Source organism: Diadema setosum, chromosome 7 (genome assembly GCF_964275005.1).
Source record: "Diadema setosum chromosome 7, eeDiaSeto1, whole genome shotgun sequence".
In the NCBI taxonomy this organism is placed as follows: Eukaryota; Metazoa; Echinodermata; class Echinoidea; order Diadematoida; family Diadematidae; genus Diadema; species Diadema setosum.
In genome coordinates, this window is record NC_092691.1 from 41402966 (window position 1) to 41430849 (window position 27884).

At 38.6% G+C, this 27884-nt stretch overlaps 1 protein-coding gene across 1 annotated transcript in view; it reads left to right on the forward strand.

Moving 5' to 3' along the window:
* Nucleotides 1-3152: 3152 nt before the first annotated feature.
* The window catches only part of LOC140231255 (uncharacterized), a 53402-nt gene continuing 28670 nt past the window's right edge, over nt 3153-27884 (forward strand). The window contains exons 1-6 of the mRNA XM_072311403.1: nt 3153-3443; nt 5830-6001; nt 10737-12386; nt 13099-13267; nt 13824-13914; nt 15589-15753. Coding sequence (XP_072167504.1) covers nt 3153-3443; nt 5830-6001; nt 10737-12386; nt 13099-13267; nt 13824-13914; nt 15589-15753 — 2538 coding nt within the window. The remainder of the gene's footprint in view (nt 3444-5829; nt 6002-10736; nt 12387-13098; nt 13268-13823; nt 13915-15588; nt 15754-27884) is intronic.

The following is a 27884-nucleotide window of genomic DNA, read 5'->3' on the forward strand; positions in this document are numbered from 1 at the left end:
TGCTTTGCAATGATAGACCTAGACGTACGTACGCACACGTATTAAGTATTTGCGCGCACACAAGCAGCGCGGGGCTACTGGAAAATGCTCGAAAATGCATTTTCTGAGTTTCTGCATCTTCAGAGTTTTGATTAAAAGTAAAAATTTCTTCAAGAAAATTAGAAATAATATTGACACATTCAATTAAAGAAGCATGTCTAGTTTTATAAAATGTTAAATCACTTTTGAAAGATAATCTCTTTACCTTGGAAAAACAAACTTTGCAGAACGTTAATTAATTTGTGAATATTATTTCGAGAAAACAACACCCAAACATTTGAGAGCCCCATATATGGCTGTACAAAATGACTTTTTAAAATGCTAAGGAAACACATTTAGATTGCAATTTCATTAAAAGGGACAATTGAAACTCATGATCTTTCAAATATCAATTGAATGCAAGTAAAAAATAAAAATCGTGATTTTTTACATGCTTTTGAATTTTGTGCTAAAAATGACATTTTTCAGCAAAAAATGCGCTTGACATCCGGCCGTACGGCTATTCCTTAGTACTTTTGCAAGACTTTCAGCATGAGAATGGAGCATTAACAAAAAATGCCGTCGAATCCTTATCTAGAGCCTTTTTTGAGGTTTGGCTGGTCTACTATCACTTGTAAATTCGTACCAAAGATACCCGGAAATGAAGAAAAAAAAATTAATAAAAAATCAGTAATGCAGTTTGGCATAAAACTGAATAGCTGCAGATATTGAGTATGAATTCCTCTACAAACTGCATAATGAATGAAGAAAAAAATAATTAAAAATCAGTACAGTTTGGCATAAAACTGAATAGCAGATATTGAGTATGAATTCCTCTACAAACTGCATTTTGGTGTGAAGATGAAGGCTTTTCTACTGGAATTTGAAGGAATTTGGGTGCGTGTACGAAAAATAGGTGATATTTTGAGTGAAAAGAACTCGTAGTCTGGCTTTCCGGACCCTTGGACAGAGTTTGAGCCGAAGAACCTGCCTTGGAAATTTGATGGATGACAGGGTAGGCCTATAGCTCACTATCCAGGTTAGTGAAGATGAAACACCTCATTTCTCCCAGCTATTTTACAGAATTTTTTGAAATTTGAATTTTAACACACGTCTCTTGAGATACCAAAATTAATTCAGAAAAAAATCATAAAAAATCAGGAAATGAAGGTAGAAGAAAAGTTTTTAGCTCAAGTTGATGAGTGTGAATTCCTCTACAAAATATATTCTGCTTGGCAGGTGCTAGCTTTTTCTTGTGGAATTTAAAGGGACTAATTTAACTCGGCGCGCGCACGCACAGAAATGAGCCTTTTTTAGTTAAAAAGACACATATAAATATAGTCTGAAAGTTTTGCCGACCTTTTGACAGAGTTTGAGCTGAATAACTCCCCTTGATATTTTGATGAGTGAAAGGGCACATCTTACTTTATTTTGACATGCGATATGAAAGACGCCATTTGTATGAGCTATTTTATAGAATTTTTTAAAGTTTGATTTTTAACACACATCCCTATGGGGAAAATATATGGGTGTGAGCCCTATACATGTTAGTGTGATGTGCAGTGCTCTAGTGTACGTGTGTTGTTGGTTTGAAAACAGCCGGCCAGTGCTAAGATCTGCAAGAGCTACTTCGCTATGGAAGATGAGGGTGAGTGATATGAGTGCAGTGTATACTCTTGAAAGCAGTGGAAAAATACAGAAACGTATTCACACTTGTAGAGAGGAGGCACCTCATGTTTGTAAAAACTGTTAGATTCTAAGTAGTGTAATCTTGCATAGATTGTGTGCGTCCGGTCCGGCCAGACGTCTTCCAGCTCTGTTTCTCCTAGACCACAGAACAATGGTCCGACCTATAGAATTCTATGTAGTCCTCTAACCATGCTAACCACGCTCATCTAGACCTATGTAGAAATCAACAAAAGAAGAAGCTAACTCTTATTAGTCTTAAGTCCGACCGGCAGACCGAAAGAAACTCAGACTCATGTAAAATCATAGATTGTGGAGTGTCATTGATCAGAGTAGGGCCTCACAGACTCGAGAGTTTGAGTTCCTAATTCAATTCCAATCTTACATCCCCCATCCAGCCAGTAAGACGAGGGGCAAAAGCACTGTCCCTCAAACAAACAAAGGTTCTGGTTAGTGATTCACAATCGTGACAATGCAGCAGCTGCAACTCTGCAAGTATTAAGATGAAGCGACAAACTTTTATATGAATGTATTCATGACCAGGATTTCTGATATTTTTTTTTTTATTTTCAGAGATGCCAAGTTCAAAAAAAAAAAAATTATGAGTGAGATTTTCATGACTCGGCGTCTTGGCGAGAGCGAAGCGACCGAGCGGGGGTAGGGTAAAACCCCTCTTCCCCGATAGGGAGCTTTTTCAATCAGTGTCAATTTTTAGCTCTTATGGTGCGATCTGGTGCATACATAAGTGACTATTTTTTACTTATTTTGAAAGACAAAAGGGAAATATACCTGCAATCGCAGCTATCACTTTTATCCTTTGAGCTATGCGTGGGAAAAATGAGTGCCATGCGTGAGATCGTGAGACAGACCCTAAATTCTTGAGTCTCGTGCAGAATGCGTGAGACTTGGTAGCTCTGAACTTTAGCAGGGGTACATTATGGAACTCTAGCCTGCCTTCAGCTGTATTCCATGTTAACCTCAACACATGATTTTATTGTTCATGTCCATTGCTATTGTGATGGTCTTGTAATGCATGTTATGCACAATTATTTTCACACTATTCAAAAGAAGTTCAATGTACCTGTAGGTCCTAATGTAAGTGATATCCTTAACTCAAAAGGATGTCAGGAGTAAACATGAAGTTATATTATGTAACATCATGTTAACTCCTGGCATCATGCAGCATTGTAGTATTAGTAGTAAGATTCTGTTTACAGTACTGTAATAGCTGATGGACTTTTAGTAATATTTATAAGTTCTTTTTTATTTAAGTTTTTCTTTCTGTAAGATATCTTTTATTATAATCTAATGATTTCCCAAATCAAGATAAGTATTATCAGCATTTGATATTGTGATAAAATTTACTCTCTAGTAGAAATAACAAATTTTTATTCAATATCTATTTCAGATGGCTTTTTTCCTGAGACTATGAGACCCTCAAATGCAAAATGATGTCACAAAGAGAACTGGATGATATTGCTGGCCTCAACGACCAGTCACTGTTCAGACAGAAGCCACTCAGCTCTGTGCAGTCTACGTTGATGAGCAGAAGTTTGCCAGCTTTTAACTCCACTGCAGTGTCCACCAGGCAAGGGGGCCTGCACAGCTCCCAGAGCCTTAGTGGCAGGGCTTCTCTCTTGACGTATCGCAATAAGCAGTACCCTTCAGCAACGGCTGCCCTCACAGATTACATCGCAAACTACGACAACAAGAAACCAGGTCACTCGATTCCGTACAGGGTAGGCTTTGTCACCAGAGATCAAGATTTCTTTTGATGGAGAAATTATGATAAACATTCAAGATGTTAGTGTAAGTTCTGACATGTGGAGTAAGTTAGTACTTTGCTGCTGGGTAGGAGCAAGGAGATTCAAGATATTGCTCGTTCCAACTGGCTGTAATTATTCAAGCAGTTGTCAGTTTTCTACGGATGTATAAAAGAATTCCACAGGTGCATTTATGCCTTTGATGATCAATGTTTGATGCTGCTGTCTTTGCTGAGCAATCCTAACATTCATTTTGAACATTAATATAATTTTGACTATATTTTGCTTGTTTATTTAATAAATGAAATGAAATATCACTTAATGATAAAGGATATAAGACAAAAGTCAATCCCATCCAGAAATATGTGCAAAAGTGTAAATCAGAGCAGAATCATAAGAATTTAAAATTGTACCACCTGGAAAGCTGGTTTTATCACTTGTCAAAATAATGCCGACAAATAGAACTGAAGATTAATGCTTGGGCATACCCAGTCGAGTAATTTTCATTTTTATTTCATAATTTTTTGTGTAATTTCTTTTCAGTGATTCATCCCCAATATATACCATCTTATCTTTTATAAGTAGGGATGGTGAAAAGTACTCACCATCACAAAGACATTGGTATCTTCCTTAAAAAGTGGATGGTGATTATGCAATGAGACACAAGTCAATGATCTTCTATCTGCACAGCAGATCTAGTTTGGTACATGCTTCAAATATTTTTGAGTGGTGGCATCGAACATGGGTTCAAAGGAAATAAGACAGTTATGACTCCATCTTATAAAAGTGGCTACTTTTGCGTGACTAATTTTTCGCGCTTGGCCGGGTAAGAAGAGTTTCGCATGTTTTTTATTCCGTTGAATCAAGACATCAACTACTGGAACATATGGCATGCAAAAATATTTGTGTGTTTTTATTTTCGCGCTAGTTTCTGGTTGCGATTTTCTCTCCCTCGGATGTTTTTGCCCCACCCCCCCCCCCTTTCATATGTGCTTTCTCTTATTTCTTTTATCAATATCTTAAAGGGTGTGTACAGTTCTGGTCGAGGTGAGGATTTAGCTTTTAACGTTTTGCGAGATATTCAGAAACCACTCTATGGGATGTCAAAGAGCATGTGGTTCTAAGGGGTATCAAAAGTTTATTCGATGAAAATCGGTTTTGAAATGGCCGAGATATCCAAAAACAAGGTGAAACGAAGAGATCCTAATAAAGTTGTGGCATGTCGCCTTTTATTATTAGCACTTTTTCGGATATCTCAGCCATTTGGCAGCCGATTTTCATCAAATAAACGTTGAATTCTTCATAAAATTGCATGCTCTTTTATATTTCATAGGAGGTTTCTCATTACCTCACTTAGGAATGTTCAAAGCATGAATCCGCACCTTGACCAGTACTGTACAGCTCCTTTAATCATTATTGTCATTACTGTGTGTGTATATTGCTATAGATACTTTGATATGTTTGATTACTTTCATTTTGTTGCCTCTTCCTGGTACACCTTTTTAGGGCTCAGTGTTTGCTCAGCCCCCCCCCCCCCCCTTCCCCTTGCTGTTGCTATTTCACTCTTTTCCTTTCTTTATCCCTCTGTTGTTCTTTATCTTCTTTGATGTTGTCACCCCATTCATCCTTTTCCTTCAGTGGTTGCCCCCATGGTCCTCAGGATCATCACTGACCCTCCTCTGCCTTTTGTCTGTCTGCCCTCCTCTGCCTTTTGTCTGTCCGCTCTCCTGCTCTAATCCCCCTCCCTTTACCTGTTGGGTTCCTTGCCCATGACCTCCCACCCTCTCCTTTGTTTTCTTTGTTCTGTGTACCCAGCCTGTCCCTGACTGTTCTTGTTGAGAGAAGTCCTTATATGTGATTGCTTTCCCTGCATTTTGCCTCTGACGAAGATTCTGCTAGGATCGAAAGCTCAGGCCCTTTTTTACTCCGTTAACTCTATTAGCTCACCACTACTGGATAAGCAGTTTTCAGCAGCTTTTTTTGCTACACTTAGTTTCTGGTTGCATGAAATGAGCGAAAATTTCCACTTTTACAGTACCTGCATTAACTGTGTAAAAAGTTCTCTTAGAATAACTTCTTAGATTGTTGAACTGATCAGATGAGAAGGAATGTAGAAACAACAGTTTATTAGAGACCAATGAGACACCAAACATTTTTGTTATATTTCCATGATGTATATTGTTTGTGATATCACGATTTGCTGCAATTTTCTCATCCAGCGATGGCTGCTCAGAAATTTTGAAAATTAGATATTGCTGTATTTACTCAATTCTCAATTATATTCAGGTTTCATTTCCCTTTGATGAAGTTATTTTGTTTACCATCTTCTCTCTCTCTTTCTCTCTCTCTTCTTTTCTTTCAGAGAACAGTTAGTGATTTACTGCTGCCCAAAACTACCTTACAAAAGACAGTGCAAAGGAGTTTAGAAACTGGGATACGGGACACCAAGAATGAATTCCATCGATTCAATATCCGAAAGCTCATTGATGACTCCTATGACACAATTTTGAGAGCAGACTTGGAACATGAGAAAGGTGTGCATTTTTCATTTTTGTATCGACAGAATGATTGAAATATGCAGATGTACACTATTTGATATTGCTGTTAAAGGCATAATTTACCATTTGCAGATGAAACAAAAAACCTAGCACTAGTGATTTGATATTGTTCTTAAATGTGAGTTAGGGATAGAAACAACCACTGTAAAGATTTGAATTGGTAAAATCGATGTTAAGTATTGTTAGATGTACAGAATGTGAGCAATAGTTATAATAAAAATATTTCCAGACTAAACCATATACAGTTACAGTTGATTGAGAAAAATACAGATATCTCCTTATATTTTAGGCTGTAGATAGGATGTTTTGCGGTACAACAGACCTACACAGTATGCATTATGTATGTCATATGTGGAAAGTTTTTAAATCACTGTTCCCAAAGGTGAACAGGACCTTTAAGAGGAATGTTGCATCTCAGGAGTAACAGCAGAATGCAGGTCATCAATAAATACATTGCTGAGTTAATTGGCGTCTTTTGATAAATGTAGAAGATGCTTATGTTTTTCATTCATGATGACGTAATCTCTAAATGCAATTGTCATGCCTTTGTGTTTAATATTCAGTATGTGTGTGGTAATGGTAACATTTGTAATGCATATGCAGGGCTGCACACTAACCCATTTTTTCTGCCGGTCCAACCTGTCTCTGTCGGACCGGTAAATGCCCCGTTTTACCATTTTTTACCGGTCCGAACAGAAAATTTACCGGTCAACAACGACAACCTAAAAAAAATTAAATGACTTGCAAACTTATTTTTCTTGTTTTTTATGGACGTACCCCCTTACCCATGTACATTCTACAGATTAATATTTTCTTTAAACTTGCATTATTTATTGCACAAGAAATCTAAAAAAAAAAAAATAGGAAAAAATAGAATGTTTGTTTATTGATTACAGTGTAAAATGAAAATGAACAAAATCAGATTGTATCAAATGCGTTTGTGACTTTTTCTAAACATCGGCGCACGAACTTGCTGCGTAACCTGCTCTTGGTGGTCAGTTGGATTGCGACGATTTAATGAATTATTTTAGCTGTGATATTTTCTGATGCATGCGCTTCAAGGGGTTCTTTATTTTTCTCCCGATAATCTATTCGCATTGTGCATGCGTTCTTGAAAGGTACATGACATGCAGGGCCGAATTCGCAATCCTTTTTGCGCCCATTTCCACCTCAAATATTAGCGGGATTGTGACGATTTCATAAATTACTTCGGCTGTAATATTTTCACATGCAAGCGCCAAAAGAGGTTGAAAGTGTGTCCTTTATTTTTCCCGATAAACTCTTCGAATTTCATAAGTGCGTTCTTAAAAAAAGATGCACCACATGGCCGAATTCATGATACTTTTTTGCGCCTATTTCTATACCTCAAATATCAGCGGGATTGTGACAATTTCATAAATTACTTCGGATGTAACTTTTTGTGATGCACGCACCGGCGAGAATGGTTGAAAATGCGTTCTTTATTTTTCTCCCCATAATCTCTTCGCATTCCGTACATGCGTTCTTGAAAGGTATACGACACGGCAGAATTCACGATCCTTTTTGCGCCTATTTCTACCTAAAAATAATCAGCGGGATTGCGACGATTTCATGAATTACTTCGGCTGTAATCTTTTATGATGCAAGCGCCAAAAGAGGTTGAAAATGTGTCCTTTATTTTTCCCGATAAACTCTTCGAATTTCGTAAGTGCGTTCTTAAAAAGATGCACCACATGGCCGAATTCATGATACTTTTTACGCCTATTTCTACCTCAAATATCAGCGGAATTGTGGAGATTTCATGAATTACTTCGGATGTAACTTTTTGTGATGCACGCACCAGCGAGAATGGTTGAAAATGCGTTCTTTATTTTTCTCCCCATAATCTCTTCGCATTCCGTACATGCGTTCTTGAAAGGTATACGACACGGCAGAATTCACGATCCTTTTTGCGCCTATTTCTACCTAAAATATCAGCGGGATTGCGGTGATTTTATGAATAACTTCGGCTGTAATCTTTTATGATAACGCGCCAAAGTGGGTTGAAAATGTGTCCTTTATTTTTCCCGGATAAACTCTTCGCATTTCGTAAATGCGTGCTTAAAAGATATACGACACGGCCAAAAATCATGATTCTTTTTGCGCCTATTGTTTCCTCAAACTTCAACGGGATTGCGATGATTTCATGAATTATTATTCGGCTGTAATCTTTATGATGCACGGGCCAAAAGGGATTGAAAATGTGTCCTGTATTTTTCTCCCAATAATCTCTTCGCATTTCGTACATGCGTATACGACACGGCTAAATTCACGATCCTTTTATCGCCTATTTCTACATTAAATATCAGCCGAATTGTGGCACTTTCATGAATTACTTCTGATGTAATCTTTTGTGATGCACGCACCAGCTAGAATGGTTGAAAATGCGTTCTTTATTTTTCTCCCCATATAATTTCTTCGCATTCCGTACATGCGTTCTTGAAAGGTATAGGCCTATACGACACGGCCGAATTCACGATCCTTTTTGCGTCTATTTCTACGTGAAATATCAGCGGGATTGCGATGATTTCATGTATGACTTCGGATGCAATCTTTTATGATACACGCGCCAAAAGGGGTTGAAAATGTGTCCTTTATTTTTCCCCGATAAACTCTTCGCATTTCGTAAATGCGTTCTTAAAAGATACACGACACGGCCAAAAAATCATGATTCTTTTGCGCCTATCGTTTCCTCAAACTTCAACGGGATTGCGATGATTTTATGAATTATTATTCGGCTCTAATCTCTATGATGCACGGGCCAAAAGGGTTTGAAAATGTATCCTGTATTTTTCACCCAATAATCACTTCGCATTGCGTACATGCCTATACGTCACGGCCGAATTCACGACCCTTTTAGCGCCTATTTCTACATCAAATGTCAGCGGAATTGCGATATGTCATTAATTATTTCGGCTGAAATCTTTTGTGATACATTCACCAGAACGGTTGAAAATGCGTTCTTTATTTTTCTCCCGATAGTATTTTCGTTGCATTTGTGCATGCGTTTTCAAAATTATACATTGCATGCAGGGCCGAATTCGATATTCTTTTTGCGCCTATTATTGTTTACTCAAATTCCAACGGGATTGCGAAATTTTCATGAATTACCATTCGGCTGTAATCTATATGATGCAAGCGCCAAAAGGGGCGAAAATGTGTCCTTTATTTTTCTCCCGCTAATCTTTTCCCATTTCGTACATGCGTTCTTAAAAGGTATACGACACGGCCGAATTCACGATCCTTTTTGCGCCTATTTCTACGTCAAATATCAGCGGGATTGTGGCGATTTCATAAATTACTTCAGATGTAATGTTTTATGATGCACGCACCAGAAGGGTAAAATGTGTTTTTTATTTTTCTCCCGATAATCTCGTCGCATTTGTGCATGCGTTTTTGATAACCAACACGGCATGCAGGACTGAATTCAAGATCCTTTTTGCGCCTATTATTTCCTCAAATTTCAACGGGATTGCGTTGATTTCATGAATTGTTATTCGGCTGTAATCATTTACGGTATGATGCACTCACCAAAATGTGTCCTTTATTTTTCATTTTTTTTTCTCCCCAATAATCTCTTCGCATTTCGTACATAAGCCTTTGAAAAATACGACGCGGCCGGTCGTATTCATGATCTTTTTTGGGACGATTTCTACCTCAAATATGTAAGCGGGACTGCCATGATTTCATGATTTTTTTCCTCCCTAGTATTATCTATTCACATTTTGTGCATGCGTTCTTAAAAAGTACACGGAAGAGCCGATTTCGTGATCCTTTTTGCGCCTATCTTCATTATGAGACCATTCTGAGCGAATGAAAATATTCATTTGTGAAATGACTGTGTAAAATGAAAATGAACACAATCAGATCCATTTACTGTATCGCTGAATATCGAATGTGTTTTTACTTTTTCTAAAAATCGACACAAGTAAATTAGTTCTAACATAAATGCCACGCTGCTGCGAAGCCGGGATCGGATCGATCTTGCGTTAAAAAATCATGAGTAAAATGACCCAGAAATGCGTGCGCTTCTATCAATGCTTCTTGTCTGGCATGACCGCCGATCGCAAGCAAACGAAAAGCAGTTACACTGTACATGCTCTGCATGTATTGCATTGCATGGCAGTGCGTGAGCAGCGCCAATAATGCGCAAGCGAGGGCGAATAACTGGTCGACTGCTAGTGCTCAAAACTAATGTATGTTTACTGTACAAAGTTCACCGGTAGACATAAATGAAAACTTGTGTAAAACTTGTTGAACAGTGCGATATCTTGCATTCCCTGTTTCTCCCTGATCGGGGCTGCTCTTTTTCTTTCAACTGACCCCACCAATGCTTTTTTTTTACTGGTCATGTCGGACCGGTAACTTGTGGATTTCCTGAAAAGTTACCGGTCCGACAGTGACTTTTACCGGTCTTTGACCGTCGGACCGGCGCCAGTGTGCAGCCCTGGCATATGGAAAAGATATACTATTCAATTATTGATGCAAAGCCATTGAGGCATGTAAAGACAAGGGGAACACTTTCAAACAGACTTCCAACCATGATATTGATGTATATGCCAAATGTGCTTTTTATGGTGACCTTATATCTGAACTCTATTTTGCAGATATATTTATTATTTCAGATGCCTATAATATGTTATGTGCTCAACTATCTTTGTGTCTTTTTATGCCGTTCTTCTTATCCTTGCAGCATCAACCCTGCCAACTTCAACAGATTTCATGCGGACTAGTAGTCCTCTACCATATGAGATTCCACCTATGCACGAGAAAGACTTCACTGACATAGCCAGTGAGATCAGCTCCTCTACAGATGCCTTACTCCTTGCCAATCCTTACCAAGTGCCTGTCTTCAAAGTTAACACGAGCATCAATCATTTCAAATCCAGACAGTCATCTCAAGTGAATCCGACATTCATGCACAGTGGACAAAAAACAAAGGGAATGTCACATCTCATGAGAATTTCCAGCAGGCATTCCAAAAGTTCTTCAAGAGAGAGGAGTCATAGTCAGCCTTCAACCAATCCATTAAAAGGGCTATATGTTCTTAACCGACCCTACAGGAGTGATGCTTTAAGGGGGCGGCAGAGTAGCCAGAGAGGCAGCTATTCTTCCAGGAGATTGTCTGGCAGCCATTACAGGGCTGGAAGACGACCTATCCCAGCGTGGGTGTCCAATCTGGACTCTTCGGTGACTACTCAGAAAAATCTTGCCACCCTGTACACAGATACGCTGCTGAGTGCTGATGGCCATACCTCCCTCCAAGAAACATTGGGAGCTGGCCTGAGTGATGCAAATTACATGAGAGGTTCTGATATCAGCACTGACAGCCTTCTCGATAACTCAGCTGCCACTTCTGACCTAGTCTCAGAGAGGTCTATGTCTGTCATGTCTGGTAGGAGACCTCCTCCCACATGGGTAGAGGAGTTAGATACCACCTCCAGCCACCTGCCTGCCTCCCTAAGGATTCTTGCCGTAGGATTAGACTCTAATCAGTCGGGTAAAGGGGATTTGTCTCATAGTAGTGGAAGGTTCCCCCACAAAAACAGCAGAAGTGGAATTCTGTCGGACAATGTGAAGCCACAATCAACTTCTCAAAGTGGACATGTGCAACTCAAAGGTGGGACTATGACAACTAATGGCTCAGTGAAGAAAGTCATTTACAAAAAAGGTCACCATTCATTCACTGATAATCTAGATGGGAAGCATAAGAGGGCTGTTCACATGAGAACTCAGAGTGCAAGCACAGAGGAACTCATTAATGAATCCCCATGCGGCAATGGTGTTTCCACACTTCGACAATCAGCTCCCAAGGCCCCTTACAGAGACTTCAACATCAAGCAATCAATGAGGAAGGCATATTCAAAAAGCTACTCTACCTCAAAGGGGAACAACTCTCATCATTCATCTCTAAAACAGCGTCATCACATGAAGGTATTGCCCAAATCCACTTCACATCATCATCAGCGTCAACATCATCATCGTGGAGCATTGCTAGATGAGTCATCTTCACACTCTCACCATCAAAATAATGGCATAGCGACTGCAGAGCAGCAACTGGACAATACCACTACAACTGACAGTCTGATCTACTCCTCTCCATTTGGCTTGGACAAAGACATTGCTCGTGCACGCTTGTCCATGCCATCAACTTCCCCTGGTCTGCAGGAGGGGCACATTCCTCCGAGAGTCAATGATACTAGTAATGGCACTCTCCAAGAAGATGACTTGGCCACCCTGAGCCCACTGTCCTCCATCACTCTCCATGATGAAAGGGAAGACGGGGGAGAAAAACAAGGCTCCCATGTCATGGCAGACTATTTCAGTGAATCTACAGTTGGTGGTGAGTGAAATGTGTTTACAGGATTCGCATATCATTAGCTGATAAGCAGGGAGGGTATTCAAACTCTGCAAGGTTTGTGGAGCTGATGCTGTACTTGTTCTAATATTGCGGTGTGTAACTTGCATGTGTTTGTTCCCTTTATGTTGGTCTTTTGATCAAACATGACCATTTAATCAAACTCTAAAATTGAAAACTGTAAAACGAATGTTGGCGTGCATTTTAATTTCGCAAATTTCACGAGAGCCAAAATTTGCGAAATTTAAGTGCACATGAAAGTTCTTGTCTACACTATATGCATCGAATGTTTGAGGCAACTCGCGAAAATTTCATCCCACGAAAAAGGCCCTTAGCTCCAATTAGCGAAAATTTCATGCCGCGAAAATATTGTGTTTTACAGTAGTTGTCTTGAGAGGTTGTAGGGCTAGAGAGTAGGTAGTAGGCTAAGTGTAGATAGTAAAAGGTTTAAATAGCTGACATGGTTTGAATATTACATTCGTTGATATCTAATGGTAATGTAAAACTGCTTCAAAAATATTTTATATGATAACTTTTCAGAGCATTATCATTATTTGAAGACACATAGCAAAATGACTGTAGTAAAAAATATCTTATATATAAACATACATGTATATATTTTGCATCTTCCATACTTTGGACATCTATGGCATGAAATATATTCCCTGTGATATTCTCTTGCAATTTCTTCATTCAGAAAGTGCTAGAGCTGATGCTATGCTCCGCAGAGCTGAAAGGATAATCAGGAACACACAGTCTAGTCTCAACACCTCCAGCCTCTTGGACCAGGAGGGCCACAGCTCTGACAGTGGAAAAACATCGGAACTCCTGGCAGGAGACCAAGAGTTCTTCAGCAAGCAAGCCAGGTGAATGAATGATGATGAATGAAAAGTTACCTTTTAATGACTTGATAATACTTTGTGAATGCTCTGTATGGTTGAAACTACTTTTGGTTGTTTTTCTGTCACCTTTTGCTTTTTTCTAGTATTTAATGTGAAGTATTTCTGAAAATAATCTCATCAAAATATTTATTGGCATAATACTGGTTCTTTCTTTTTCATCATTTCAAATATCTCTACTTGTATCTATTCTTTTCAAAACCTGTCTCTCACAATAAACTTGTGTCACCAGGTATTAAAGCAGTCTTATATTTTGACTGAAAAAAAAATCAGATTGTTACTGTTTTGTGTCAGTTGCACTTCCTCCCAAAGATGTTGTTCAGGTTTAAATGTAATGAAGGTGCTGGCTTGCAAGACCTTTGCTGTTTGAATTTTAGTGATTACTATACATTATCACCATCAGTACCGGTATTTCTCCTTTTTGCAATAGAATTTGCATTGTGAGACATTTTCTGTAATGGCCAGTGCTGTTTTAACATCACTCAGGTGTACCATTAAACCTGATGTTTGTTTATGATTGCAGACTGCAAACTGATCTTGTGAATGCTGCAGACACTGAAACTCCACGGATCTTAGACAAATTTTTGGATGATTGTGTCCACTCTTCAGAAGAGGTTGGTAATTCCATGTAAAACATTCAACTCTTATGCAGGGATGCCAGTTTTCAGGCAAAGGCCTGAATTCAGACACTGACAGTTTCAAAGTTTAGAGTTTTTCAAGTACAAAGTAGCTTTATGTAGCTTCTTTCGTTCTATCTGGCATTCCTCTCTTAACCCTAACTAGGCCGGGCTATTTAGGTAGATCATAGAGCGGGGGGGGGGGGGCCTGGGAGGCCCCCCCCCCCCCCTCCAGATCTCGGCCGTCGACCGCGCAATCGCGACGAAAATTGGCACACACGTTGCCTATGATGTAATCTAAAGTACCATGAAGTTAAATTTTAAAGAAATTATCATTTATGCTAAATTATGCTAATTTATGTGTAATGATGCATGAAATCAAACAATTTGGTATAAATCACTAAATAAAGCTCAAAGTGGGCACATTTTTTGTGGAAATATTCTTTTTAGTGTCCTGAGCAAATATAAGAGAAAAAAATTACGCCAATTAAGTATTTTATTGTTTTTTGAATTTCTTATGTATTTCTTTGTTTTTCGACTTTATGTTTTTCATTGTTTTTTCGATAAAACTTGTCCGCGACATTGTTCTGAACAAGAAAATATGTTATTAATTGATTTTAATCCATAAAACCTCAAAATAATCATGCTTTCATGAAATTTGCCTGTAAGCACAGTTTGCATTGAAATTGTACATGAATTCACGTTTTTGAGCAATTTTTGGTCTGACATGCATGTACATATTTATGCGCAACTTCGGAACTGCGTGCCCGGGTATCGCAAATTTGGTGTCAAAAGATGCGGGAGACTCGAAAGAAAAAAGTCACGAAACATCGCGGCGATAGCTTTTCGCGTTAGCAATACATCGCGCGGAACGTCGGGGGGGGGGGGCCTCAGAGGCCCCCCAGGCCTAGTTAGGGTTAAGTGGTTGTGTCACTATTACAGCACCATAATAATTTTTTGACACCATCACCTGATAACAGCTTCACATCCTCACAAATGTAGCAAAAGCACAACATTCAAACAAGCATTCTTTATTGCAATCAATTGACAAATTGCCCTTCGTCTACATTAGTTCTCTTTGTTATGTCAATGAAAGGCAATTTGTCAATTAGTTACTGCAAAAACAACTTGCAGCAAGAATCATTTAATATGATTAGTACCCACTTCTGTAAGGGATAAGAACTATCACTGGCTATCACACAGAAACTTGGTAGTCTAGTGACTATGACACTTGTTTCAATCAAGAGGTTTTTGGTTTGAGTCCCACTTTAGTAAGTAGCATATGCCCACCATTTTTTATCATGGCTTTTACTCTAAACACTGAATAATTAGTGGTTGCATCAATGAAGAGCAATTAGCCATTCAGTTCCAATAAAACAGTTCTATGCAAGAGTGATTAACTTGAAGAATCATGTCCTTATTTTCCAGACTGAGAAGAAGGCTGGTGGTAGTCATTAATCATCTATTTTACATAAAAGTCCACCTAACTTGGTAATAAAACATGTGAAGGCATATTGTAATTCAGCTTAATTCCATGCCTTCTGGAGGTGCTTATTTGACATCATAGAAGAAATGAAGTCTTCTGGAATTCATTTTAAAGCCTCTGTATCATTCCACTATAATCTTATGCTTCTTTATGCATTTTTGTTCGACAAATTTTTCTCTTTTCAGAAAATCCCTGAAACAGCAACAGTGCTCTCCTCTGAAGGTCCGCTGGAGTCACTGAAAAATATGCTCTTCCAGCTGCAAGATATGGCATCCCAGCACACACAGGAGTCAAGTGAAGAGACAAATCAACAGCCTCCTAAGCAGTACTCATCAGTGGAGAATGGTCAGGTAAGGATTTTTTTTTTTTTCTACATTGTGGCATGGCGCAAGTAATAGCCTTTTTCATATACCTGACAGTCATGAGCAAAGAGAGCTGTACTAGGGGGTGTTGGCGTGAGGCCCTTTTGAGATTTGCAAGTGTGATCAGGATTCATGACCAGGAGATAGGCTTACATGTGCACCAAACCTACTGAATGATTCAGCTACTCACTTCGATGAATGGAATTGCTCAATTCACTTTATATCAGCTGTCAGTGTGAGAGTTGTATGTGTACTAGCTTTCTCGATGAGAGCTCTGCTGATAGGCTATTACTTTTTGCTACCAAATGCTGGTAAGAAAATTTGGTATTTCAAGGGTGTAGGTTAAACATTTTGGACAGGTCACTAAAATACTCTCTCACTGAGACCTGTCTCACGTGACAACCTTCAGCTAGCTTCTCATGTAAATGTAGCTAGAGATTCTAGTCAAAATTATCTGGATGATAAAATCTGGGGTCAACTCCAGGACCCAGTTACTTCTGGTATTGGTTGTGTACATGCCTGGTCTTGAGTACATGAACATTACACTGTGCATGTGACTTTACTTGCCTACGAAACATTTTGCTTCAACTTTGAATGCTGACAATCATGAAATATTTTCCATCGTAACTCTCACTATTCCACCATGGATGAACCACTCTAATGCAACTGTCAAAAAATTGACTGTCCCTCACTTAAAGAGGCATTTGTCCAAACAAGGGGTTCCAGCAAATAGAAAAGCGATGTAATGAACTTAAATTGCCATCAATATAAGCTGCAGCTGTGTTCGAAGCCGTCGAGGTACTGTGTACGCCATATGTGACCCGCTACAACAAAAGGATCCTAAAGTTGCTGAAGGGCGAGCCAAGCATGGCCCAGAAAAATGCTATTTTCAAACCTTTCCTTTGATCATTTAGCTTCGAAATTTCGGCAGATGATAGAAGATACATTAGAATACAAAATTATGTTAAAAACAGAAATCCGAACGTTTTGACAGATTTTGGTGATCTGACTTCAAACTCGATTTTTCTCGGCTCACCCGTCAGCGACTTTAGGATCCTTTTGTTGTAGCGGGTCACATATATTTTAATTGTGAGTCTAATTTTTCACGAATCCAGACTTCTGACAATTTCACAAGTGGTTAAATTCATGATTGTGGAGGACAGTACTGAACTGAGAAATGTATGCATGCACATCACATTCATGTCAGGAACCGAGTTAGTATTTTCGCGTGTTTTTAGATTCGCAAATAGAACTCGACTCGCAAAATTTGTGAAAATTAAAAACCTCGCAAAATATTTGGTGTGTACAGTATACAAATCCAGGGAAGTGTCGGTGAGGAAGCAACAGTGAGTTTCCATTGATGGAGGCCATGTTGCGGACCAGAATGCAAAGCTGGTTACACACACCACCAATATGAAGTACCTTCTGAAATGTATCATGCCCTGGTGTATTTGTTTATCTCACTGTTGAGTGCGAATGTCCTGCTCAGAGACTCAAGCTGTACCAAGTAGGCAGCAGACCAGATTCTAGAGAACAAGATGAACGGGAAATGGTCGCTTGTGAAATGCTCACACTGCTAAATGTGTTTTGTGTGGGTGTGGCTTGCTGTGTGCTGCGTTCTTTTTGCTACTGGAAGTGGGTGGGTTCTGAAAGCTACAGTCACACAGAGGTGTGACTGTGTATCTATGAACTAGACTCGATAGGAAGGATTGCTACAGCGAGAAGGCCTTTGACAAATGCAACAATAGTTGCCGCTTTCTTGCTCTATCCAGCAAGAGCATAAGTCTTCTGGTTGCCCTCGGCAAGAGCCACACAAGAGCCACTTGCCCTCCTGGTTAAAGTTAAGACTAGCAAAGAAATGTCTTTGATACTTTTTGGGTGTTGCTATTCTCAGCTGTGTGTAGTAGTATTGATTATTTAAGGAAAACATAGCAGTTTAAACACTGGCCCATATATTTAACTGTTGATCAGTATAAGGGACTGGTATTCAGTTTTTGGTTTTATCAAAATCCATGGTGATTTTTTGTTTTTCAATCATTAGAAATTAGGACTTACAAGTAAATAAACACAGTGTTTACTTGTAAATAAGGTTACATTGTATTTATTTATTACCCCTCTGCAATTTTTGCTGGTCACTGACAAACTAGCTAGTGTTCAGGGTGTTCACACCCTGTGTATACATTTTGTCTTCTTTTTTTGTCTTTTCTTTTTTTTAGCTGTTTGTTCTTGTGCCCCCAAAACGATAATTTCTCTCTGTGTAGGTTTGTTCAATTTGTGAATGAAAGCTTACATTAATGCTGGCTGAATTAAATGTCTTATGTGGTAAGGCTATATACTTAAAAGAGGAAATTATGTAAATCATGTTACGGTGATGATGATGATTAATAATGACAGTGAAAAGATGGACACAGCTTTGTTGCACTCGCCATATATGAGAGTGAAGTTACTGATGAAGCGCAAGCGAGATAAAAGTAAAGTGGCAATTTTCAAACTACACAAGAGTTAATGAAAACGGAACTGTTATGTCATTGTAATTTAGTACAGTATTATTTCGCCAACCTTAAAAACTCTGCAGAAGCACATGTAAAAAAGGTGCCTAGTCCCAGGACAAAGTTTTATATATATATATATATATACAGTCAAACCTGCCTTAGCGACCACCTGTCTATAGCGGCCACTGAAAAATCCCCCCGAGAGAAAATCCCTGTTAAAGACCCTGTGTATAGCGGCCACCTGTCTAACGCGGCCAGCGGCCACAAATTTTGTTTCCCGCGGTAGATTTTAATCTGTCTATAGCAGCCAAAAACCCAACAGAGCCGTAGCTCAGCCGATAATTCAGCGTGTTTTTCTGCTTTGCAGCCGTGCGGGCAACATTCAGTAATCGCCACCGCTGCATCCATCCCTTATTCAGTCATAATAATGCACTAGTGTTAAGCTTTCTTCACGACAATACACATACTAGTGCGCAACAATTTCATATACACCGACATGCCACCGACAAGACATACCTTATTTCTTCACAAATCAAAGCATGTAATAAACAATCCTAGGTTACTACCTGCCCACAGGCAGGTAAGTACAAGGAAAAGGAGAATACAATAGACCATTACAACACAATTGCAAACGAACATACAATGTAATACATTTGATCAGCTGTTTCAGAACAAAAATAAAAAGTAAAATTATTTCAACATACATTTAAGCTAATACCAAAAAAAAAAAAACTCTAATCACTTATTCAATTATACAAGACTACCAATACCAAAATACAATACCAATATATTTCATTAAATCCACTCAACATAATCTAATTAAGCGTGATCTTCTTCATTGTACAGATGAGAGTATAAAATGTGTGTTGAAATATTATGCAGATGAGAGATGTATTCATTCTAAAAACCATGATAACAAGATCATGATGGGGTCTGCATATCTCTAATAAAGGGAAACTCTACATATTGTTCAAGGTGACTTTTTCTGTTTTGAAAAAGTGAATGATAACATTAGGTCAGAATATTTAGATTTATTTGATATTGTGATTGTGACTAATATCACTAATTGAGAAAATGTGCGCAACGTGTAAATACAGTGTATCACCTTGTATAGCCTGGTTTAATGAAAACCTTTACTCTTTTGGGTAATCCTGTCTCAACAGGGGACTTTTGACAGTGTGTTCAATGCATCATGTCTTATTCTGCAGTGATTTATGGGTCGTTTGTGTGGATTTGACCACTATGCAAACCTTCCCAGTCTCAATTTCTTGAGGCTTCATTTTACCTGCCAAGATGCATTTTATCTCAGCGGCATGATGAAATACACAACTGAAGCCATTATTAGACCTTCATGTATTATTGCAATCTCTCTCCCTTGCTTTCTTTCTCCCTACCCCTCTCCTCTTCCTCCTCGTTTGGAAATTCTTCTGTTTTACGAGAGATTCACATAAAAATATATCGCAGTATTGAGACCTTGTAGTATTTTTCAAGTAAATTGAATTTGCAAAGAAATGTACACATCATTAATAAAGAATTCTGTCACAGTGACATAGGCCTATTCTGAATTGAGGAAAGCAGCCTGCTGAGTTCATTGATGAAAGTGGACTCTCCCACTTTAGTCACAGGGGATTTCTCAGGGATCGGTGAATGATAACAAAAAAAAAGTGCTGTATCTTCCCAGGCATTATTTCATTGAATCTTCCTCCACATTCCATCACCAGCTTCCCAGCAGCATGCGTCATATGTCAGCAGTCTTGTGTCCATTTCCCCGCTCCTCCCAGTCTTTGTCCATTCACATTTTACTCGGAGAGTGTCCCTTGTTTATGTTCCCACATCACCCGGATTCAGTTTGACATGTCCCATTGAAGGGCCATGCCTCAGCTGGTATTTGACCCTAGCTGACCCAGGAAGCTGGCCTCAAAAGGTTCTTGGGTGCTAGCCAAGTTTAAATCCTTGAAGGTCAGACATTTGGTGTTCATTTCACCCCAAACTTCAGAAACCACCTGGGAGGGCCAAGAAGGGGGGAAATACCTTGTTGTAATGAGACAAAATAATCTGTAGTACTTCCTCTTCAGAAGGCTTTCTTTATCATGATGAGAGATTTCTGACTTTTATTATTGCTTTTAGAGAAATAGTAAATGATCCAGCTGTTTTCTTCATTTTAAAGATAATAAAAAGTTTTGGTACGTCAAAAGTTTCCCTGAATTTCTGTGTTTCAGGTTAAAGTATCTATCATATAACTAACACTGTGAGACTTACTCGCCCCAAAGTGCTCTCATTTCTTAGTAATCATGCAATTAACTGCGACCAGCAGCCCCATACGCATAGCGACCAGCAGCCCCATACGCATAGCGTAATGGGGCTTCGCATTGTAGCATCCAGGATCATGACAGATTTAGTATCTCGGGCAAATATCAACTTAAAATCCACAAAATTCTTCAATTTGAAGACTTACCAATTAAGTCGAAGTCTTGAAAACAGGCTTCGGGCAACGTTTGGTTCTGCCAATAGTCCCTTTCTGTTCGAATTGATGACTGAATGTGACTCTGTCGAGAGGACCGTGGGAGAGCTACATACACTGATTACTACGGCCAGCGCATACGCACACATCACATGCGAACAAATTTCAAATCCATGAACGGATAAGATGTTTGTGTGCGCATGCGCTGGCCGTCAATTCAGTGTACGTAGCTCTCCCAAGGTCCTCTCGACCGAGTCACATTCAGTCATCAATTCGAACAGAAAGGGACTATTGGCAAAACCAAACGTTGCCCAAAGCCTGTTTTCAATACTTCAACTTAACTGGTAAGTCTTTAAATTGAAGAAATTTTTGGATTTTAAGTTGATATTTACCCGCGATACTAAATCTGTCATGATCCTGTAAGCTACAATGCGAAGCCCCATTTAGCTATGCGTAAGGGGCTGCTGGTCGCAGTTAGCTACACAGTATGCGTATGGGGCTGCACGCTGCTGGTCGCAGTGATATTCGCACAATACGTGCACTACCTCGTCGCCGCCGTACGGCGGCGGCTCTGGTACGAAACCATTATTGCATGATTACTAAGACATGAGAGCACTTTGGGGCGAGTAAGTCTCACAGTGTTAGTTATATGAAAGGTACTTTAACCTGAAACACAAACTAAGACAAGGAAATTCAGGGAAACTTTTGAGGTAATACCAAAACTTTATATTATCTTTGATGCTACATTTTTGGTCAAAATGATTAATACTGTTCTCCATTTTGCATTTGAGATACATAGTTGAAATGAAATGCTTATTTAGATGGTTGGGAAAAGCAACATTACTTTGTAAGTTGAGAAACATTGCAAGGGTCAGTCCTTGGCCCTCTTCAAAACATGGTACATTGTATTGTGATATCACAGTATGTGTCAGTGAGTCAGAATTAAGGAAATTAAAGCTGGGGTGTTCGCTGTATTCATACCTGGTTAACAAGGGGTGTAGAGCATGCTACTTCACACCGAAAGTAGTTTACTGATGTCTGATATTGCATATTTTGGTTAAATACTTTGCTCCGAGTACCAGTAATCACATGCTGTTACATCTCCGTTATCAAACTTGTGTGAGGCTTTAATGTACATTGCACATTAGTCGAAGCTACATATGATGCATCACGCGTTACCCCGGGGTACCGTAGTACCCCGGGTAACCGCGTTGTGTAGCGCCACCTCACGTCCACTCGAGGACAGCCAGAGAAAAATGCATGCACTGTGTGTGCTTGTACATAGTCATTCCCATGCCACTACATGTTATACTATGCGTGCATGGAAGCTGCGATACCACTAGCGTGTGCTTTAGTGCAGTGCAGTGCAGTGGCTAGCGCGCGCTAGCTCCAGCACCAAAATAATTTCCTCTTTTTGGCACCCAGGGTACAACCTTTTTTTAAAAAAGAAATAATAATTCAACAAAATGGCTGATTTTTGTTTGGTACCCCGGGATACCATGTATGTCATCATAAATGAAACTCTGTCAAGCCTATCATTGTAAATGCTTAGTATCAACAACAACATCAACAACCAAATTCTCTCAAACTTTTTGTTTTGTTTTGTTTACACTCCCAGCTGCTGAATTATTGAACAAACTCCCTCCATGTCTTATAAAAGCAAGTGAAAAAAAGGGAAAATTGGAACTGTGGCTCAGAACACATATTTGCATACAGTCTATTAATTAATTGATATTACAGGCTGGTACATCCAATGTTGTATTTTCCCTTTGTTGCACCTAGTTGGGGTCTGTTTATTCTTCACCTTATTCCCACTTTCTTCCCAGTTTATGCTTGCTTTTTTTTCTGGAAAAACATTGACACTTCATGTTGAATGTAATATGTACTATCTATAGATATGGATAATTGTTATGATCTGTGAGTGTTTTTCATTCTTTTCTTCTTCTTTTTTTGTAATTCAATCATCCAAAGATATGCACTCCCCATGAAGGACAGTTGGCAAGCAGTCAACTGTCGATATGGCATTCAAAGTATTATTTTTGTCTCAGGTAGTGATGTTTGAATAACAATACTACACAAGCATTCTTATTTCACTGTGAAAAAAGCTACTGTGCATTTCTGTTGTTGTGTTTATCATTCCATTGCTTGGTTTTATTTTGTAAATGCAAAGTTATCTGTCCCCAAGAGAAATTCCTTTCACAGAGTTTTGTAGGTGTGAGAAAAGAATATGTACTTTATCATTCATTTGGTTTCTAAAATCCATTGATATCCAGCACAAACTTTATTTCTATGACTGCTGTGGAGATCCAGCAGCACAGTTTGAATCACAACATCGTGTCCTTATCAATGTCATAGTGACAATGAACTGCCATACATAGAGATCTAGAAGACATAACAGCATGGCCTGTCAATTATTCATGTGCTGTGCTTTTGTAAATAAGGGCACAATAGCAAGGTTTCCTCACGTATTGTTTTGATGTGATGTGATTTGTGAGGTACAAAATGTAAATGGCAGCCCCATTTGCTGTATTACCCCTGAAGTAGCATATGGGTTTCGTTTGGGTTGTTTGATGGTTTGGGGTTTCTTTTGGGGGAGAAGTTTAAAGGCATGATTTACTATTTGCAGATGAAACAAAAACCCAGCATTAGTGCTTTAAAACAGTTTTAAAATGTAAGTTAGGGATAGAAACAACCACTGTAAAAATTTGAATCGGTAAAATCAATGTGAAGTATGTTAAATATACAAAATGTGAACAGTAGTTATAATAAAAATGTTTCCAGACTTTAACTGCCTACAGTTACGGTTTATTGGAAAAATACAGATATCCCCTTATGTTTTAGGCTTTATCATGAAAATTGTGTATGAATCTACAATGTACACTGGGTTCATTAATGAATAATGTTACACTTCATATTATTAGAAGGTAAATGTCCATTCTTGGCAGTACAAAAGTACTTTTACACTGTATAATATTATGTGCCTTCAGGAAAGGACCCTGTGCTTGAAAGAGATAGGTGCTGAATGGTATTACTTGCCCGAATATGAGCTTTGGTTGCCCTTATCTAGTGAGCAAGTTGGTATACAGCAGTCTTTCAAATATCACTCATTTTGTGATTCATTGTACATGTTGTTCCTGTCCTGAAAATCATGATTACTGTATTCTAGATAAGGGTTTTATCTGGTCTAGCGCCACCTTGTGATGGAGTTCTGCTATTTAAAGGCAATTGTCACATTTAGTCAACTCTTTGGAAGCCTTTCATGCCACTCCATTTCACAGCTCATGGTCTGCTTGAACAGCATAAGTTAACATTTCTATGGAGTCCAGTTGTATAGAAAATAAGAATTACATAAAAATCTTTCCAGTTCTTTTGTTCAATGTACATTTTAGGCATCAGTCTTGCGTGACAGTTTCTATGTTAGAAAGAATATTTATAGCTGTCCAAAGAGAGGATCATGAAATGTCCCTCCCACACAACACACACACACACACACGAACAGATACACATAAAGGTATGTACTTTCTTTCAGTGGTATTTATTCATACACACACCATTACACACACATACACACTGGATAGACAGACATTTGATAATGAGAGTTGTTGTTTTATTTTTTATTCTTTTTTTTTTTTTGGGGGGGGGGTTGAGTATCACATAGCAAGTATAAATGACTGAGGAGAATGTTGCTTTGTTTTCACTGAAGAGTTTATCAAATACCACTACAAGTGATACTACATACAACTTTGTACCAGAACATGCAGGAAGTATGCAAATGTTTGCCTGAACTATGGCAGCAACAATCTCTTCTTTCTGTCAGCATGTAAGTAATCTAGTAGTAGATGTTTATTTGCAGTGTGTACATTTCACATACCTGCCTTTCTTTATTACCTGTCCCATATTTTAAAAACAGGTGATTCTTTTGTTCACTGATTGACCTTGTAGGCTCCCTGGCAAGTGTTTAAAGGCTCTCTGGCAAGTGTTTAAAGGCTTTCAATGCTCTTTACCTTAAGTATCCACTTTGTTTCAGATTATGCTAAATCAACTGTCCTTCGTATGCTTCAAAGCATGAAGACATTTGTGAGGATTGTCTGTTATTCACTTTTAAAGGAGCATTTATCTCAACAGGGAGGTATTTTGTCTCACCTCCTTGATCCCAAGGAGAGCAGTCTTTTGAATGAATTCAGACAAGTAACAGCTACAGCTAGACCACTGAAAAATCTCAATGCAATCCAACAAAGAATGAATGATAGAGTGAGTCATCATTATACATGACACTTCAATGGCAATTTTCACATCAATCAAATGAGTGTGATCAAACTTGAATAGAATGCATTTAATGTTTTCTGTACACTGACAGAAAAAGAGTAACATAGATATGTACATGTAGGATCCTACTTGTATTGGAGGATTTAAGTATAACATACTGAGACCTTGACACACAATGCAGGGTTATTTAGGAAATCTCATGTGCCTATGAAGGAAATAAGAAATTCAAACATCTTAAGTTACAAAATGTGTGGGTAGTATTATTATTTTAAATATGAAAATAAATATTTTGATATGCATGTACAGTGACGGGGCGATCGTTCATGGCCCGTTAACAATCGCCCCGTCACTGTACAGTCATGCTAACCTGGAAACATTGAACTGCACGTTACTTGAATATGAGACCATTCTGAAGCAAATAATTTTCACACAACAATAGATACATAATGTACTCTGAAATGAATCCCACAAGGATTGGAACAATCATCCCCCAGCATTCCCACTGATCAGTTACTAGCCATGATGGGCGAGTGTGGTGCACACAATAATGCAGTGTGTGCTGCACACAATAATGCAGTGTGTGCATGTCGCATTAGATCCTAGTGTTCATCAGGCGTTTTTATATTTAAACCATGGTTTGTTGCAGCTTATGAATGATTTTTTCTTTTGTAGAATTATACATGGAAGCTTTGTGTTTATCATTGCAAAATCAAGATGAAATAAAGAATTACATCATAGGATTATTGCTATGTGATTCTTATATCTGATACACACACACACAATGATTTTCAAAATTTCAACGTTTAGTTCTGTCAACATGAAAAAAAGATCATAATATATAGATGTTTAGAAATATTGAATATATATTGAAGAACAATATGTTCAGATCATATAAAACTTCGTAATAAAGCTAAATGTGTTATTTGTGGTTGCTATGGAAATGCTGCAGGGCCTATAGTGTTAATAAGTAACTGAACAATGTCACTGAAATGCTAAATGTATTTGGGAAGAGTTGCAATATCTTTAGGAGAGACAGTGGAAAGAGTCCAGACTGCATGTTAGCAAACACTGGTGCAGTTAGCCTTTTCCTCACTTCCCTCTTTCTTTGTAGGGATGCCGTCCTCGACCTTTATTTTCATGCTCCACAGAAATGGGCATCTACCCTGTAAATCCTCCAAACTCCACCACCTGTTCTCTTTCCCTCACTTCAGAAGACCTCGCCCATCCCAGCCAATCTGTCTTCCTCTCACTTATCTCTTTCTGTTCTCATCTTAGCCTGGAGAAATCAGACAGGACAGAATGAGAATAGGGGCAATTTGTTGGGAAGGAATGAGGAAGGAAAGAATATATATAAAAACTGAAGAATATTCTGGGTTTTTACACTTTCGGTGTCAAAAGTCACTGGGTTGCCTCTTGTCTTTAACATTGGACATTAATCAGGGTAGGTTATAGAGCCATAATGACCAGTGACCCTTGTTGGACTCTTGCAGTATGCCATGATAGATTCTCTACAGTATTTTGCTGGAGGGCAGGTTTATTGGCCAGATAAAATTTCTCGGCCAAACAATCTCTCAGCAAGCAGAATGCAATAACTTGTATGGAGTACAATACATAGTTTGGGCTGAAAGTGCATTTTGAAAATGCAAACTTTTTGTTTGTGAAGCCTCAAAGAATGAATTTCCTAGTATATATTTCAGCTTACACAATGCCTGCAAAGGTACAGCCAGTCCGTGCTTGGTAAAATTCCACTGTGGACAGTATGTGAACTTTAGGCCACTATGTTTCAGAATTGAACTGAATATTAGATGGTGTTATATTGACCAAAATTTGGTACTTTGAGCCCCTTTGCATAGAAATGCTTCATTTGACAGATATTCATTGGAGATGACATGAGCTATAAATCAGAATTCTCCATTCCAATCTAAAATTCAGAGTTCAAAGTTCAAGTTCATAAGATGATTTTTAAGTTTTCTTGTAAATGCATGATGGCTATGATCCCTCCAACTAGTTTTTTACATGAGAAGTATTAGTGGATATGTTGATATCAACAGCACAGTAAAGCTGGATCCCACAAGGGAAGAGAAAGCCTTCTCCTATAGAAACCAAAATCATGAAACAGTAAAATAATGGTAAAAGCAGGGGTAGAAACTCTGTACATTGCAAATTTGAGACAAATATATAGACACTTGTATGTCAGTTGCTGAAAATGTCTGTTCATTCAGATTATTTCTCTTTTTCTGTTTAGCCACTCAGATTTGCAATTACCTTCAGAATCAAAAGCCTTTCATGCCTCCTAAATATACTTTCATATAGATCTCTGAGACAGAATTCATACCATATGTACTCTTCTGACAAAATGACTCTGATTGAGTGTTTTATAAGTTGAATGTTGTCTTCACCAAAGGTGGTTAATCCAGGATTTGAAATTGAGATGAGATTTGTATGTCCACACTGGTTAAGATTTGGATCGTGATATGAATCTTGAGATTTGTATCCTGCTAATTCGCATCAGTGTGAAACCCACTATGGGCTATGTTTTGTTTTTGCTTTTGTTTTTTCTTTCTCTCTTCCCCTCGTGGTATTTTTCCCTATTTTCCCCACATTTTTATGCCTGCTCCTCATATTCTAAATTTTGTTCCTCTGTATCTCTTCATTTATCTTGTGACATTATCCACCCTGACCCCAGGAGAGTTCACTCCTACTTCTAGTTTTACCTTTATTTACGACACTGCAGCCCAAACTACCTCATTACCATGGGGTATTGAAACCAAAACAACCTGTGATTAGATATGCCACATACAATGCCTGCTGCCATGAATTCAAGTCTTCTCAACCAGCTGACGGTATGTGCTTAAGTATAACTACTCATGTTAAATCCTTCTCGAAACTGGGACAGCGTA